Source organism: Giraffa tippelskirchi, chromosome 14, assembly GCF_054371585.1.
Source record: "Giraffa tippelskirchi isolate mGirTip1 chromosome 14, T2T-mGirTip1v1.2.pri, whole genome shotgun sequence".
NCBI classification, from domain to species: domain Eukaryota; kingdom Metazoa; phylum Chordata; class Mammalia; order Artiodactyla; family Giraffidae; genus Giraffa; species Giraffa tippelskirchi.
In genome coordinates this window covers 54,973,498-54,992,232 of record NC_137288.1, presented here as the reverse complement: position 1 = coordinate 54,992,232, position 18,735 = coordinate 54,973,498, and the positions used below count along the sequence as shown (strand labels likewise).

The 18,735-nt window shown below is 40.9% G+C and overlaps 1 protein-coding gene across 20 annotated transcripts in view; it reads left to right on the top strand.

Moving 5' to 3' along the window:
- SPIRE1 (spire type actin nucleation factor 1) overlaps positions 1 to 18,735 on the top strand; it is a 153,536-nt gene that overhangs the window by 45,073 nt on the left and 89,728 nt on the right. For 3 of the 20 annotated variants that reach the window (XM_081561716.1, XM_081561719.1, XM_081561720.1), the window contains one exon: positions 12,453 to 12,576. The exons of the other annotated variants lie outside the window; for them this stretch is intronic. In XM_081561716.1, the coding sequence (XP_081417842.1) occupies positions 12,453 to 12,576 (124 nt within the window). The remainder of the gene's footprint in view (positions 1 to 12,452; positions 12,577 to 18,735) is intronic. 20 annotated transcript variants of the gene reach the window in all.

Genomic DNA, 18,735 nt, shown 5'->3' with positions numbered 1-18,735 from the left:
CCTCATGTGATTTCACTTACCTGAACTGTCCAGAAAAAGAATTCTGTAGAAACAGGAACTAGATGAGTGGTTTCCCAGAGCTGGGACTTGGAAGGGGAGTGACTGCACACGGGCATGAGGTTTGTTTTTTGAGTGACAACAAATTAGAATTTGAGAATTAGATTGTGGTGGTGGTTGCACAGTTTTGTAAATATACTAAAAATCACCAAATTGTATACTTTAAATAAGTGAATTTTATGGTAAGTAAATGACACCTCATTCAGGCAGTTTAAAAAAAGTTATAGGACTTGTCAGAAGGACTCAGGAGCTAGCTTGAATTAGTTCCCATTGGAATCTGGTTATCTGCTGCTGCTGCTAAGTCGCTTCAGTCGCGTCCGACTCTGTGCGACCCCATAGACAGCAGCCCACCAGGCTCTGCCGTCCCTGGGATTCTCCAGGCAAGAACACTGGAGTGGGTTGCCATTTCCTTCTCCAATGCATGAAAGGGAAAAGTGAAAGTGAAGTCTCTCAGTCATGTCTGACTCTTAGCGACCCCATGGACTGTAGCCTACCAGGCTCCTCCATCCATGGGATTTTCCAGGCAAGAGTACTGGAGTGGGTTGCCATTGCCTTCTCCGCTGGTTATCTGAGTATCCCAATAAATTCTGAGAGTGAATTAAATCTGCTAGGGAATGAAATAAGTCTATGAGTGTGTTTGACGTGTAAATAAGTACATGAGTAAACAAATGGGGGAAGGGAAAGTTCTTCTTTCCCCATTTTGCCAGCTAATAAATGCAGAAGGAAGAATGGACAGGACATCATCATTTCCGGACCCGGTGGTAATAGCTGGCCGGGGCAAGAATCACCAGTGATCATTAAGGCTGTGAAAGTTTGATGAGGCCTATGACGTTGGCATAGTTACAGAGGATTTTCCCATAAATTATATATTGATTTCAAATGGAAAATTAGCGCACTGGGGTAATCTGGCAGAGCTACCTTAAGTGTGACTGTGTTTATTTTCTATTGCTGTGTAACAATGCCCAGGAAGATATTACCACAAATACAGCAACTTAAAATTACCTCATAGTTTCTCTGAGTCAGAGGTCTGGGTGTGGCTTTGCTGGGTCCTCTCTCTGCTCAGGGTCTGGTGCAGCTGGAATCCAGGTATCAGCTGGGGCTGGCCTTTCTAGAGGCTCGACTGTGGCAGGTCCGCTTCCTGCTCTGGAGCTTGTTGGCTGCATTCCATTCCTTGTGGTTAAAGATTGACAGCTGCTCTGTTTTGCTGGCCATTGGTGGAGGATACTCTGCACCTAGAGGCCGTCTCTGCTTGTTTGCAGGCAGCCTCCCCAGCATGGGCACTGGCTTCCTCACAGGCAGCAAGGTGGAACGTAATCGCTTACTGTAGTCATGAACATCCTGCTGTCTTTGTTCTCTTGGTTAGAAGCAGGTCACAGGTCCTGTCCACGCTCAAGGGAGGGCACATAGGGTATGAACACCAGAGGTTGGGGCCACCGGGGCCACCTCAGAGTCTGTCAGCCACAGTATCAAAGTTCACATCAACCAGTATTGAGACAGATCAGCACTTGTGCCTCCTTCCCACGAAAAGGGACACAGCACCACTTTTCAGGCATCCTGCTGGGTGTGCAGAACCCAAAGAGACGTGAGAGAGTCTGGGCTGTGCCCCTTCGTGGTGTCACTGGCAGACAAGACAGATGAACTGCCCCAGGGTAAAGGAGATTGACGAGATATGACAGCAGATGGAATGTGTGACCCTAGGTTAGGAGAAATAGAGGCAAAGGACATATTTGGGGACAGCTGGTGAAATTTGAGTGTAGACTGTGGATTAGATTGTATCAGTGTTAAGTTTCCTGATTTTGATAATTGTACTGTGGTCCTCTAAGTCAGGTCTTTATTTTTAGGAAATAAATGCTACAATATTTGGAGAAGACTGGGCAATGATGTATGTAATGTACTCTCACATGGTTTATAAAGATTGTGTGTGTATTTGAGAGAACATAAAGCAAATGGGGCAAAATGTTAACTATTGAGAAATTTGGGTGAAGGGTATACAGGAAAGTTTAGGACTATTAAGACTTTTCTGTAAGTTTAAATTTATATAGAAATGAAAAGTTCAAAAAAACTCAAACTGATTTAAATGGTAAGGGTGTTATTGGCTCAATAGCTGGAAGTCCAGAGGTGTGGGCTTTAGGGTTGGCTTGGTTTAGCGGCTCAGCCCTCTTAGCAAATAGCCATGTTCCTTCTGTCCTTTCACTCTGTGGCCCACAGGGTCTGCCTTGTCCTGAAGCTGGTGCTCTTGAGGTTGTAGAAGTTGCCAGGAGCTGCCAGGACTTCCTGCTTTCTCATTGAGCCAATAAATACCCTTACCATTTATGTCAGTTCAGGTTTTTTGGAAGTTTTCATTTTGACATAATTTTAAACTTAAAAGTCTCAAGAAAAGTCTAGAGAATTTATGTATTTCCTTATCTGGAGTTAACCAACTGGGCAGTTACTCCCAGCAAACCTTTGTCTCCAGCTGACGTGGATATTGTGACCTGCCTGTTCCTGATCAGTCCTTGGTAATAGATAGAGGATTCCAGTGTGTACCTTTCCAGGGGCGTGTGTGTGTATGTGTGTGTGTGTGTGTGTGTGTGTAAAATGTGTTATACATGTAGGGAGTTACACATACTGCTTTGGAAATGTCATTTTCACTTGATTCATTGTAAATATTTTACATATCATTAAATATCTGATAATATAGCAGTTATGCAGCATTAACTTGTAAGGCTGTACATTTATCCAGTTTTTTAGGGTGAACAATGGGATTCCAGTTTTTTTATACTGTAAGTAATTCTTTGGTAGATCACAACACACTGTGGAAAATTCTTAAAGAAATGGGAATACCAGACCACCTTACCTGTCTCCTGTGAAACCTGTAGGCAGGTCAAGATGCAACAGTTAGAACTGGACGTAGAACAACGGACTGGTTCCAAGTTGGGGAAGGAGTAGGTCAGGGCTGTATATTGTCACCCTGCTTATTAAACTTGTATGCAAAGTACATCATGAGAAACGCTGGGCTGGATGAAGCACAGCTGGAATCAAGATTGCAGGGAGATATATTAATAACCTCAGATATGCAGATGACACCACCCTTATGGCAGAAAGTGAAGAGGAACTAAAGAACCTCTTGATGAAAGTGAAAGAGGAGAGTGAAAAAGCTGGCTTAAAACCCAACATTCAAAAAAAACAAAGATCATGGCATCGGTCCCATCACTTCATGGCAGATAGATGGTGAAACAATGAAAACAGTGACAGACTTTATTTTCTTGGGCTCCAAAATCACTGCAGATGGTGACTGCAGCCATGAAATTAAAAGACACTTGCTCCTTGGAAGAAAAGCTCTGACCAACCTAGACAGTGTATTAAAAAGCAGAGACATTACTTTGCCTCAGTTCAGTCACTCAGTCGTGCCCGACTCTTTGTGACCTCATGGACTGCAGCACTCAAGTCTTCCCTGTCCATCACTAATTCCTGGAGCTTGCTCAAACTCATGGCCATTGACTCAGTGATGCCATCCAATCATCACATCCTTTGTCATCTCTTTCTCCTCCTGCCTTCAGTCATTCCCAGCATCAGGGTCTTTTCCGGTGAGTTAGTTCTTCGCATCAGGTGGCCAAAGTATTGGAGCTTAAGCTTCAGCATCAGTCCTTTCACTTAATATTCAGGACTGATTTCCTTTAGGATGGACTGGTTTGATCTCTTCCCAGTGAAAGGGTCTCTCAAGAGTCTTCTCCAACACCACAGTTCAAAAGTATCAATTCTTCAGCACTCAGCTTTATGGTCCAACTCTCACATCCATACATGATTACTGGAAAAACCATAGCTTTGACTAGACGGACCATTACTTTGCCGGCAAAGTAATGTCTCTGCTTTTTAATATGCTGTCTAGGTTGGTCATAGCTTTTCTTCCAAGGAGCAAGTATCTTTTAATTTCATGGCTGCAGTCACCACCTGCAGTGATTTTGGAGCCCAAGAAGATAAAGTCTCTCACTGTTTCCATTGTTTTCCCATGAAGCGATAGGACTAGATGCCATGATCTTCGTTTTTTGAATGTTGAGTTTTAAGCCAACTTTTTCACTCTCCTCTTTCACTTTCATCAGGAGGCTCTTTAGTTCCTCTTCGCTTTCTGCCATAGGGGTGGTGTCATCTGCATATCTGAGGTTATTGATATATCTCCCTGCAATCTTGATTCCAGCTTGTGCTTCATCCAGCCCGGCATTTTGCATGATGTACTCTGCATAGAAGTTAAATAAGCTGGGTGATAGTATACAGCCTTGACCTACTTGTTTCCCAATTTGGAACCAGCCCATTGTTCCATGTCTGATTCTAACTGTGGCTTCTTGACCTGCATACAGGTTTCTCAAGAGGCAGATAAGGTGGTCTGGTATTCCCATCTCTTTAAGAATTCTCCACAGTTTGTTGTGATCCACACAGTCAAAGGCTTTGGCATAATCAATAAACCAGAAGTAGATGGTTTTCTGGAATTCTCTTGCATTTTCTGTGATCCAGCAGATGTTGGCAATTTGATATCTGGTTCCTCTGCCTTTTCTAAATTCAGCTTGAACATCTGAAAGTTCTCAGTTTATGTACTTCTTGAAGCCTGGCTTGGAGAATTTTGAGCATTACTTTGCTAGCATGTGAGATGAGTGCCATTGTGCAGTAGTTTGAGCATTCTTTGGCATTGCCTTTCTTTGGGATTGAAATGAAAACTGACCTTTTCCAGTCCTGTTTCCGGCCACTGCTGAGTTTTCCAAATTTGCTGGCATATTGAGTGCAGCTCTTTCACAGCATCATCTTTTAGGATTTGAAATAGCTCATCTGGAATTCCATCACCTCCACTAGCTTTGTTCAGAGTGATGCTTCTTAAGGCCCACTTGACTTTGCATTCCAGGATGTCTGGCTCTAAGTGAGTGATCACACCATCTTGGTTATCTGGGTCATGAAGATCTTTTTTGTATAGTTCTGTATATTCTTGCCACTTCTTAATATCTTCTGCTTCTGGTAGGTCCATAGTGTTTAGGTTCTTTATTGTGCCTATCTTGGCATGAAATGTTCCCCTTAGTAATTCTTGATTTTCTTGAAGAGATCTCTCGTCTTTCCCATTCTATTGTTTTCCTCTATTTCTTTGGATTGATCACTGAGGAAGGCGTTCTTATCTCTCCTTGCTATTCTTTGGAACTCTGCATTCAGGTGGGTGTATCTTTCCTTTTCTCCTTTGCCTTTAGCTTCTCTTCTTTTCTCAGCTATTCGTAAGACCTTGTCAGACAACCTCTTTGCCTTTTTGCATTTCTTTTTCTTGGGGATGGTCTTGATCCCTGCCTCCTGTACAATATCACGAACCTCCGTCCATAGTTCTTTAGGTACTCTTACCAGATCTAATCCCTTGAATCTGTTTGTTACTTCCACTGTATAATCGTAAGGGATATGATTTAGGTCATACCTTAATGGTCTAGTGGTTTTCCCTACTTTCTTCAATTTAAGTCTGAATTTTGCAATTAGGAGTTCATGATCTTTGTAGACTTTGCCTACATAGGTCCATATAGTCAAAGCTATGGTTTTTCCAGTAGTCACGTATGGATGTGAGAGCTGGACAATAAAAAAGGCTGACTGCCAAAGAATTGATACCTTTGAACCTGTGGTGCTGGAATACACTCTTGAGAGTCCATTGGACATCAAGGAGATCAAATCAGTCAATCCTAAAGGATATCAACCCTGAATATGCACTGGAAGGACTGATGCCTGAGCTCCAATACTTTGGCCACCTGATGGGAAGAGTCAACTCATTGGAAAAGACCATGATGCTGGGGAAGATTGAGGGCAGGAGGAGAAGGGAATGACAGAGGATGAAATGATTGGATAGCATCATCAACTTAATGAAGATGAGTTTGAGCAGACTTTGGGAGATGGTGAAGGACAGGGAAGCCTGGTGTGCTGCAGTCCATGGAGTCACAAAAAAGAGTCGGACATGACTGAGTGACTGAACAGTTTTCGGTAAACAGACTAAATCTTCTATCTGAATTTATCATAAGAAAGTATTCAGAGAAGTGCATTAACTAGACCAAAGGGTATACACATTTTTTAAGAGGACATATTCCTAAACTGTTCACCCAAAAGACTGTGACAATTTATAATCTTACAAATGATATGAAAGAATGTTCTTTTTCCTCAACAGACAGTGATAATTTTGAGTATCAGCATTGAAGAATATTTTTCTAAAAAAAAAGAATATTTTTCTAAATGATTAGGCATAAATAACATCTCATTAAAATAATATACACTTCTCTTACTGTCATGTGATTGAACTTTTAACAACAACAAAAATCTTATTTTTGATTATTTAAATACTTAAGTGATCTGTTCCTTCATGTCTTGCTTGTGTTTCTGTTGTGATATTCATCTTTGTGTTGGGTAAGAGCCCATTATTTGTTACATCTTAATTCTTTGTTCTATAAATTTCTTGGCATTTTTACATTAATAGGGTATTTTTTGTCTTACAGAATTTTGAAAGTGGATTATTTATTTTTCTTAAATAGGTGAGAACCCTTGTCCGTAGCACTGGCAGATAAATTTTCATGTTTTTCTAGTACTTTAAAAAGTAAATTTTAGTCTTATGTGAAAATTTGGGGCTAGTTCCTTGTGAAGGATATTATTTTGTTTTCTAAGATGTTAACTGATGATTCTTCTACTTTTCTTAAGTGACTTGAAATGGAAAGTTTTGTTATCTACTATGTTTATGTTTACTAAAGTTAATTTATGGTCTTGTTTTTGTTTTTGCCGTGTTGATCTTAAGGTAGTAACCTTAATTTGGGGCATCTATTTACAGATGAATTACGATAACTTAAAACTGTGTATTTTCCATCAAAATAGGTTTTATTGGTAATATTATGTAATAATTGCATTTGAAAAGCTTATTCTATCATTTAAACCTTCATTAAATTGGTAGCTATTTTTGCTGGTGAAGTTTCATTGTTATTGTTTTTAAACCAAAAAAACATGTAGCTAGTGATTTATTAAAGATACGTTGGGACAGACACAGCCTGAAATCTAGTGGTGATTAAGTATACTTCTTCTGTGTGATCATTAAGATGTACTTTCAATTTTATGTGCTCCCCAAAGGAGATCTTAGGTAGAATTCAAAATACTGCTTTTAATAAAGAATCAGGAATTTAGAGAGTATTCTTAAAATGATTATTTCTTCCAGCATAATTTGAAAGGAATTTTAGGTTTGCAGTATCTTATAATCACTGTAAAATTTTAGTTTGAAAAATAAATGTATATATTTAGGGACATAATTATACCAAAGACACAAGAAAAATATGTTACGAGTAAATGGTATAGGTATTAGTTTGTTTTCTTATTTTATACCACATAAAATTTAGTTGAATGTTTAGTTAAAATGTTTTAATGTCTCGGATAACATACCCTTTAGTGTGGTGACTCAAGTTAGTGTCTTGTGCAGAATCCGAAGTATGTACCGGCTCTGCCGCCTCTGCACATGCATGCTGGCCCACAGCCCTGGCGCGCCTCCCGCCACCTCCTTGCGGGGCTGTCCAGTCCAGGCTGTATGGGAGCGGAGGTGGGAGCCGGGCAGGAAGGGCCCACATGCCGAGCTATGCCATCATGTGGTCATCTGGGCCATCTGAGTGCACTCTTCTCCCCTTCCTCCGGCCTGCATGTTTAGTTAGGCCCTACAGACTGCAGAGCAAAGAAATTAAGCAGCTGTTTTAGGCAGGTGAGCAGATGTTTAAAAAAAAATAGTGGGGACCATACCTACTGAGCTTTTTTTGAATACTCTGAATGCAAGAGAAGCCAGCTGTGGAGGTTGTTAGTATTTAATTCTCAGCAGATTGTCACTGTGCAGCATTGTTTCCTGTTTTCCCCAAACATTCCTTTAAGCAGTTTAAGTATTTTTGGAGACCCTGAGATGAAACCTTTGTTTGAGAAATGCTGAAAAGTGGCAGGTACAGCGATAATAGTACAGTTTCTCCTTAGTTTTTGGCATCAGTTTGGCATAGGAAAGCCATTCTGGATCATACCTGTTTGGGTGAGTCTTCAAGGCCATCACAGGGATTCCTGTCCAACCCCAGATGGACATCTGGAGTCCTTACATTCCACCCCTGATGTTCTGTGGGTGGTGCAGGATTTGCTGGGATTTCACACCTGTCGCCTTCTTTAATTCTCTTTCCTGCTGGTTCCAAAGCAGGCTGAGAGCAGGAGTGGCCCAGTGGGTGGGCTCTGTTACTGCAGGGGACTGCAGGGAAGTTGGTTAACTGAGAGAACTGGGTGTGTGTGGTGTGTGTGTGTGTGTGTGTGTGTGTGTGTGTGTGTGTGTGTGTGTAAGACAGATTATACCAAAGTTGCAGAAATGAAGAGTAAAAGTTTTGAGATAAGAGATGATGAAAATGGAGTGCTTTGGTTATGTGAAGGAGCCAAGGAAGACAGGAAGGCTTGGGTCATGAGCTGTTACTGGTGACAAGAAAGTAAGAAAGTGGTGAGGACTGGGGCAGGTTTCTTGTGGTCACTCCTTTCAGGTGGAGGAGGAAACAGAAGCATAGTAGTAGAGCATTGCTGCGCCTGTGCTGTTAGGTCTCACCTCCACGTGGATCTTCAGGAACATGCAGTAGACAGTCACAAAGTCAGTGACAGAAGTCATGTCTCCCAGCTGTGTGTTTTGTGAATTAACACATCATTTTAAGTATTAATATTAACCACATCAGAACAAAATTAGGTGTGATTTTTAATTAGGTTCAGTGCCACAGTTGTTACAATATTTGAATTTTATATGAGTCATGGGTTTCTCCTTCTAATATTTCAAGTGATTGACATGAGTAATAAATTACAACTGCCTATGTGATTTACATTGTTAGGCTATTTCCTATTTCTCTTTGCACTTTGTAGGAAAAAAAGATTTCTTCCAAAGTTTGTGTGTAACAAAGGTTTAAATATTCAAAGTGACCACATTTGATTGTTAGTACCTTATTTAAAAGAAAATTGAAAGTGGTATGGTAAAGGAAAAAAATGAAGTGTCTGTGAAATGAAAAGGCAAAACAAGTGTAGGAAATTAAAATTATTTCAAGCGTTAGTGATGAGTTAGGGTGAAAGCAAAGGAAAATTACTATTTTGGAGGGTGAAAGCAAAGGAAAATTACTATTTTGGTTTATTTAGCAGATGATAAGAGCAGACTAGCCTTCTTTTCCGGCTTTTGATTTGCCCCTCACTTCTGTATTCTTTCACTGAGAGATGAGTAACACTGGGCTTCCTCTTTTCTGACTGGTTGGCTTTACTAGAACAGTCCCCGTCCCCATACATTCAGGCCCAGCTGCGTGTCTGCCCTTGACCTCCAGAGCACTGGGGACTGAAGGAGGCTCTGACCCACTCCCCTGGGCGGGCCGTTGTGCTGCTCCCACAAAGGCTCCTTGTGAAACAGGCTCACTGCGTCGTGAGCCCCGTTAGTTTGTGTCTTTTGCTCTCTCCTCCAGTCCCTCCCACCTTTGTTTTCTTGCGACACACTGGTCACAGTGATGTGGGATAAATGTGGCTTACTGGGTAGGTGTGGCACATTTTAAAAAATTGAAGTGCAGTTAATGTATACTAGTATATAAGTTTCAGATATACAACGTAGTTATTCACAGTGTTTAAAGGTTAGATTTCATTTATAGTTATTATAAATATTGGCTATATTCACTGTGTTGTAATATATTTCTTTGTACTAGTTCATTTTGTACATAGTAGTTTGTACCTCTTAATCTGGCATCCCTATATTGCCCCCCTTCCCTGTCCTCACTGGTAACCACTAGTTTATTCTCTGTATCTATGAGTCTGTTTCTTTTTTGTTATATTCTCTAGTTTGTCATGTTTTTTAGATTCCACATATAAATGATATTACACAGTACTTATCTTTCTCTGACTTATTTCATCCAGCATAATGTCCTTCAGGTTCATCCCTGTTGTTGCAAATGGCAAAGCTTCATCTTTTTTATGACCGAATAGTATTCCATTTGTGTGTGTGTGTGTGTGTGTGTGTGTGTGTACACACTGCATTTTCTTTACTCACTCATCTGTTGATGGACACTCAGGTTGCTTCCATATCTTGCCAACTGTACATAGTGCTGCTGTGAACATTGGGGTGCATGAATCTTTCTGAATTATAGTTGTGCTTTTTTGGATACAAACCCAGGAGTGGAATTGGTTGTCATATGGTAGTCCTGTTTTCAGTATTTTGAGGAACCTTAAGGCACACACTAAGAGCAGCTCCTGCATTGCTGGAAGCAGTGTGTGTGTCACACAGCTCTGACCTTCCCACACAGTCTTTGTCCTCAGTGCTTCCTTGGCACTGTCATCTCTGCAGCATCCCTCACCCTGTCATGCTTCCAGTTTGCATGTTTGTCTCTCCATTTGACTGTGAGCACTTTCAGGGCAAGGACTGTGCCTCATTTTTGTGTCTGTATTTTGGTGCCTGGACAAGACAGGCGTTCAATAAAGTTTAGTTGGATAATTGTTGTCAAAACAGAAATACAACTCTAGGTATCTGCCCTATATGAGAGCCTGTGACAGAAGATTTACCTGTGTAGTGTTCTTTCAATTACGCTTGACCCTGTGGAAAGGCTTCAAATCTACTTTGGATTATTTATACTATGATAATAAGTGGGAAAGATTAGAAAATAAAGATAGAGAAAGAAAAGAAAATCATCTGTAACCCCATTTCCCAGCAGTAATGCTGTTAGCATTTTGTAATTTTATCTTTGTTCTCAAGGACATTTGTATGTTTTCCATAGAGTTACATCATATGTGAACATACTGGTTTGCAACTTGATTTTTTTTTTTTTGATCTAACTAGCTCAGTGACTAATAGATGCTCAATAGATACTTGTTTAAAGAATACTTTCCATGTTATCAAATATGTTTTAGCATCATACTTTATTGTTGCATATTACGGTATTCTGTTATATGGATATAATTTATTTAACTAATCTTGCATTACTCACTGTTTAGTTATTTATTCATTTAATCGTGCTTGTCTCCCCAGCTTCACCTCTTTCCTCTCTTATTCTTTACTTTACTAATATTGATCCACCTGAAGGCTTTGAAACCTTCATCTTTCTTTCACTTCCAGATATTTGCGTTGCTGTTCCTTTTGCTCATAACACACTTCCTGCTTTCCCTAGCTAATGCACATTTTCGAAGCCTAAGCTTATTATTCCTTCCTGGAAGTTTCCCCAGGTTAGTTGTCCCTTCAATGTGCTTGGTAGGTGGCATTTTGTACGTACTCCTAAAAGTGTTCAGTCTGCTATGTTTTAATTGCATACTTTCTTAAGTATGTCTCCCACTGGACTGTGAACTCCTTTGGGAAAAGAACTGTGTCTTATTTCCATTTGTATTACCTAGCCCTAAGTGTGGTGCGAGTGTGTTGGAGGATCTCACTAGGAAATACTTTTTTGAATGAATGAATGAATGCATGAATGACCCCTCAGTTTCTAGTGTTTATCACTCAGCAATGACCTTTGTCTTGTATTTTTATTTATCAGATAAGCATGATAATTGATAATACCTTTCATTTGTAAAGTGGTTTAGAGTGTACAAAATATTTTCAGAGCTATTATTATTATTTTTTGATGTGTTGAACTTTATTTCTGATGCTTTGGGAAAGTAGGAGAAAAAATACATGGAGGTAGTTCTTCCCTTTGTTGAAAGTGGAGGCATGGTGAGGAGGAGGAAGCAGCTGAGGGAACTTTTCTCAAGGTTAAGGGATTAAGCAGTCAGGTGCATGTGTGTGCACACGTGCATGCACTTCTGACTCTGCAACCCCATGGACAGACTTGCCAGGCTCCTCTGTCCATGGATTTCCCAGGCAAGAATACTGGAGTGGGCTGCCATTTCCTTCTCCACAAAGCTATTATTTTAGATTGTTAAAGTTACTGGTATTGCATTATCAAACAAACTGATCTGTTTTGTAAATAATATATTAGTCTTTATTGATAGTTAAGTAGTCATGTTAGTAATTCTTATATCTGTGCAGTTTTAACTTTTCTAAGTAGAGGATTTGCTTTCTAAGAAAATTTCAATAGGTTATATCATTTATATTTTAAGCCTGTCTTAAGTAGTAATTAGATATTAACTAATGATACTTTTTTTATTTTGGTTTTAATTGATTTAAAACTACAGCACGAAGCTGAAGGCTCTTATTTTTTGTATCTAATGGCTCATAATAATTGGGCTTTGCTCAGATAACAAGAAGAATAACCATAAAACAAATATTTGGATAGGGATCAGGGGACCTAACAGTAGCAAAAAATAAGAGTGCTTGATTAGGGTTATGAGATAATAGAAATGAATTCTTCACGGTTCTCTGTATTGTCATTAAATGACAATTATCCTTTCTTTTCCTCGTTTTTTTTCATCTAAATAATTCCTTACAGTAGTGATTCCCACTGGGAAGCGGCACACCCTGGGGGTGAGGGCAGTTCTGAGAAGAGGGGTCCCCAGAGGAGACTGTCAACTGCTCTACCCTCTGCCAGTATGGCAGTAACGTGGCCATCCGTGGTGAGTGTGGACCAAGCTCGGGTGTATGCACACAGGCTGGGAGCCATTGCTCTGCAGAAAGACTGGTGTGTTAGGAAGAGCCTGTGGTAGGGTAGGAGGGACGCTGGGTGTGGGTCTGCCCCTGGATGGTTGTGTGAATTTAGGCAGGTTGTCCAGCCTGTCTTCACCTTCACCTTCCTTTCTGTAAAAGAAAGGAATTGGATTAGATGATCTGTAAACTCACTTTTAGAAATATCTGATTTTTCTGATGTTCATGTATACAAGAATCTTGCTCTTGAGAGAAAACATATGAATGAAAAATAAGATTGTTCCTTTCTGTAAAACGTGATAATATTACATTTGTTTAACAGATGATTAGCATTTCTATACATTTTTGAAGCCCTTGAAATGAATCTTCTGTAATTAAAAATCGCTGACAATTCTTTATTATCTCAGAAAAAGGAAAATCCTGGTGAATTTTTTCTCTGTACTCAAGCTCTTGAATCTAGGACAGTGATCTCATCTGGCCTCATTGTTTTAAATATCATCACTGTGCTGACGACTTACAACTTGTTATCTGTAGTCTGCGTTGCTCCCCTGAAACTACCTGCCAGTTTACTGGTCCTCTGAGAAATCTAGTGGGCGTCTTGGACTTAATCTGCCTAAATCTGAATTCTGTCTGCTGTTCCTGGAGTTTTCCGTATTTGATCAGAACAGAGCTCTGGCGCCCTCCTTAGTCCCTGGTACAGCCAGCACTGCCCACCACTCTCTGGTACCCCTTCCCCCTGCCTTTATTCTGCTGTAGTCCAGAGCCAGCGATCTCATTTTTAGTTGTAAGTTGTGTCATTGTCACTCCTCTGCCCACAGCCTTCAGTGGGTCCCATCTCCCCCAGCAGACAGGCAGGGCCCTCACAGCAGTCAGCATGGCCCCCGCGCCTGGTGCTCCTGACTCCTCATTCACACTCTCCCTTACTTGCTTTTCTTCACACATCCTGGCCACCTTGCTGTTCCCAGGATATTCCAGGCACACTTCCTCCTCAGGGCCTTTGCACTGGCTGTTTGCTCTGCCTTACACTGTCTCCACAGGCCACCCTCTCATCTCCTTCCAGCTGCCCCGTGCAGCCCTCTACTGGAAGGTCTGCACTGACAGTCCTGTTGAACCTGCTCCCCACCCCCGTCCCCCACCACGCCCTGGCTGCATGCACCCTTTTCCTCCACAGTGCATGGCGCCTTCTAGAAACCCTGTAGTTTATTAGGCTTGTTTGTTGTCTGTCTTCTAGAGTGTCAGCTTTGGAGGGCAGGGATTTTTGTTTGTGTCACTGCTGTATCACTGGCTTTGTGATATTTGGTAAATAACTTAATCTGTACAGTCTCTTTCCCATCTGTAAAAATAAAGATAATTCAGGATTGTGTGTTGTTTATAGACATTGTACTATAAACCTCATACTCCCCAGTGAGTGTATAATGAGGCTGAAGAGGTGTTGCTTTGCCCATTTCACAAACCGTGTATACAGTGGCCCCTGTAGAGAGAGGTCCTTGACTGAGAGAGACTGTCCCCGCACCACCCCCCACCCCCCCCACCCCCCCCACCCCCGCCGGCTCGCCAGTGTGACTGGGAAGCTGAGGGGCTCCTGGTGCTGGGAGGCTAGCCCCCCACCCCCACCCCCTCGCTCACTGCTGTGCCTATGGGGCCTTCTGTGCTTGGGCTTCAAAGTGGACATGGGCCCAGACAACTTTTGCACTTTATTTTCAATTTAAACATTTGATTGTGGCCTAATACTGGAATCATTTATAGCATTTTTTTCTATTGGCAAACTGATTTGTAGTTTTCAGACTGCATTGAAAGGGAACTTTGGAACATAGCTCATTTAGAAGCTAGGAGTTACATTTTAGAATGACGTTTCTGTGGTTATATAGGAAAAACATCAGTAAGAGAGGCAAGATTAAAATATCATCATATCCCAACCAGTCCTGAAAATGTATTTATCATGCATCTAAGCTTTTAAAAATGCAGTCTCTGTTCTTTATCAATACAAATTTGCTTTATGAGGATAAGTTGAATGTAAACAGACAATGCAAAGTACTTATTTTGATAACCTAATGTCATTGTTGCATTAAACCCCTCTGTGTAGCAAAGGTAATTTAATCCTTAAAAACATGTGTTCCCTACTTCTACGTCTTGACACAGATGAGTGCGAGTGTTGAGGTGGTGGCTATGTCTTGATTAGAACCGGAAGGAGCTGGAAGTTGGTTCCTAGAAGTTGTTCTTGCCCTGACTCTTCTCAGATTGTCCCTTTTTGTTTGTTTTTTCACTTTAGCACAGAAGCTTTTTGCTTCTGTGAGCCATTCACAGAAGTTATGAGGTGTGAGCCACTAAGAATGTGTTCCTTTTACACAAGAGCAACTTCAGAAGCCCCCGGGGCTGAGACAGACATTTCATGTATTGTGGAAATTTTTGTGCCTCTTCTGTCCTGTCCGTGTTTGAAGAAAGGTCGTAGGATTATGCCTGCCTCCTCTACTGAAACCCCAGAGGGCCAGGCGGCCTTCGGACCTCCTCCTCAGTCCCCAAGCACTGTGATCTGTGGTCACGGGTGTTCCGCCTTTTGTGCTTGCTGTTCTGGCTTTAGCTCTGTGGCCTTTGACTTTGTGTCTAGAGCTGCATAAGTGGTTAAAGCTTACTGGCTTTGAGCCCGACCTGGCTTTGAGTTCTGACTCTGGCTTACTGGATCTCAGTTTCTTCATCTTCTGAGTTGGGGGGCTGGTGGTAATATGCATATACTGCTGAAGGATACTGTGATGAGAATTCAGTAAGACGTGCATGCAGATGTGTAGGGTAGGCCCCTGCCTGTGTAGGTAAGCTCTCTAGATATTAGCTGTACGATGGAAATCTGCCATAAGCTATGTTTCTGTTACTCCTTCAGCAAGACTGTGACCAGAGCAGGTGTGTCCCAACCGCAATGAGTCCAGTGAAAGGGGTGGTTGTGCCACAGAACTTGTCAGTTAATTAGAAGCAAGCTTTAGACCTTATCTCAAGTGGTAAAAAAATGTAAATTGCAGCAAGGATAAGGTTTTAAATTCAAAGTCTAATAAAGAATTCTGAAGTTAAAAAAAGATTTAGGCATATCTGTAGTTTTCCACAGTTTTGAATAAAAATGCTTCCACAAACTGACATAGTTGGCCTGTCAGGACAATTAGTAGGTCAGCACTAGACAAATAAGAAAGGGAGTAGAGAGAACAAGGTCTGTGAAGTAGACTGGAGCAGGTCCATGGAGCTTAAAAAAAGCAAAGTGGGACAAGGAGAGTGATTGTTCGCTGGAAAGTGAAGGTGGTAGTTTTCCAGCACAGAAGCCATAACCTCCGGTGGCAGAGTCACAATTTAACAGCTGGTTTTGAAAGAAAGTATTTGGTTTAGGAATAAAAACCTCTTCTATTAAACATACGATAATCATATTTATAGTAAATATTTTTGTAGCCTATTTTAGTAGTGTGTGAAAGTGTGCTATTAGGTAGTACATTTATTTACATTATGGTAACATTTACTGTAGTGAACATGTTGAGTACGTTGATACATTTACCTGGAAAAATCTTAATACAAAAATTTTTTAATCTAATCTCCTTTTTTCTGTATTAAAATTAGGCAATCTTAGAAACAACTAAATAGTCATCAACTGATAAGTGGATGACTAAAATGAGGTCCCTTCACAAAGTGTAGTGTTGTTTGGCAATAAAAAGAAATGAAGTAATGATACATGGATGGAGCTTGCAGTGAGACGTGCTGAGTAACAGAAGCCGGTCACAAAAGATGATTTGTTGTATGACTTCATCTGTATGAACTGTTCAGAACAAGTACCTCAGTAGAGACAGAAAGTAGTCTGATAGTTGTCTACCAGCAGGAAGAGGATGGGGTTGGGGAAAAATGGTGAGTGACTGCTATTGGGTTTGGGGTTTCTCTGGGGTGAAGAAAACATTCTAGAATTGATTGTGGTCATGATTGGATAACTCTTAGGATATGGAAAACAGCTGAGTTGTGTACTTTAAATGGGTGAATTGTATGGTATGTGATTATATCTTAAGAAAACTGTTAATTTAAAAAAAAGTAAGCAATTTTAGAGAGTCCCTGACTTTAAAAAGCAAAGGCATTGAATAGATCATTCACACTGAACTGGATCCTCTCTATTACCTAACCCAGGGGGCACCAACTCCAGTGCATGCTGGTCACTGAAGGAGTGGGTCCAGGGTGGAGCCCAGACCCACCCTGCAGATTCTAAACTATTGATCTGCAGGCCAGGGAAGGGCTGAGACACTCACTTTGAACAGGCACCTGAGGAATCCACTGTTGTGTGTGTTAGAAATTGAGAGCCTCTCAGGGAGAGTTCTCTTAGAATATTTCCCTGTGTCCGTTGATCCGGTCTTTATTTTTATTCAGTTGCTTTGGCTGCCTTATCAGTACTAAAATACATGTATTTAGCAATTTATTTAGAGTTTGAAATTAGATCAGAACCACTCTACCATTGCCTTATTATAGACCAGGTAGCTGAAGCCAGGTAAGTTGAGTTTTTTCTTGATAGTCTCAAAGCTGCTAAGTGGGAAAATTGGAATCCAGGTTTTGGTCTGCTTAAGTCCAACCCAGTACTCTTTTTTTTTTTTCCTCAGTTGTTTTGGGTCTTCACTGCTGCATGCAGGCTTTCTCTAGTTGTGGCGAGTGGGGGCTACTTACTAGTTGTGATGTGTGGTCTCTTCATTGGGGTGACTTCTTTCTTGGAACACAGGCTCTGGGGCGTGGGCTCAATAGTTGTGGCACACAGGCTTAGTTATCCCACAGTGTTTGGAATTTTCCTGGACCAGGGATCGAACCCATGTCCCCTGCATTGGCAGCCAGATTCTTCACCACTGAATGGTCAAGAAAATCCCAATCCAGTACTCTCTTCATTTGTGTTTCAGAATCTTGTTTTGTATCTAATAATAATCCCTTAACCAGGCTGAGACCACCACAGGTTTAGGTTCTTTCTACCTACTGTTTAGCGGCTCTGCCTCTTTATTGGCTCTGAGAGTTTGAACAGATTGCTTAACTTCTCTGTGCTTCAATTTCTTAATCAGAAGGAAGCAGGGTAAGAATAATGCCTACTTGATAGAATTGCTGTGATGATTTAGTGATTCAGTATACGTGGAGTGCTTGGCTGAGTCACTGATGTGGTTCTTGCTAAGTAAATATTAGCTATCATTTCTGATAATAGACTCAGACTCTTTCAGGGTCTAGATTCAGGAATGTCTTTAAAAGCACAGTTAAATGAAATATGCATTTTCCTCAACATATCTGTGTTATAATTTTTCTAATCGGCCTTCGTAGGTAAAACCCAGAGCAGTGATTGTCAAATTTATTCAGAGGATGGAGCTACCATGCCTGTTACAGAACACATGATAAACTGTCTTAAAAATTGGAAATAATTTTACTAGCAGAGAATGACTTTGTTCTATCTACACAACGTAAATTCACTTTAAGCATACATAGTCATGAGAAGGCTGTGGAATAAGCCTAATCAATTCCTTGTAAATAGATGTTAAATTTGCATATTGTTAATTTGTTTGATCATCTGCCTGTAAGTGTATTAGATGGATTTGAGAGAACTGTCTAAGCTATTTTCTCTAAGGCCTCAAGTCAGACAACCCCTTTGCCTTTTTGCATTTCGTTTTCTTGGGGATGGTCTTGATCACTGCTTCCTGTACAATGTCAAATAATCACCTATCCATTTATCAGCCCTGCCCATCAACAGAAAATTGGATTAAAGATTTACTGAGCATGGCCCCACCCATAAGAACAAGACCCAGATTTCTCCATCAGTCAGTCTCTCCCATCAGGAAGCTTCCACAAGCCTCTTATCCTTAACCATCAGAGGGCAGATAAAATGAAAACAAAATCACAGAAAACTAACCAAATTGATCACATGACTCACAGCCTTGTCTAACTCAATGAAACTATAAGCCATGCCGTGTAGGGCCACCCAAGACAGATGGGTCATGGTAGAGAGTTCTGACAAAATGTGGTCCACTGGAGAAGGGAATGTCAAACCATTTCAGTATTCTTGCCTTGAGAACCCCATGAACAGTAAGGAAAGGAAAATAGATATGACATTGAAAGATGAACTCCCCAGGTGAGTAGGTGCCCAATATGCTACTGGAGAA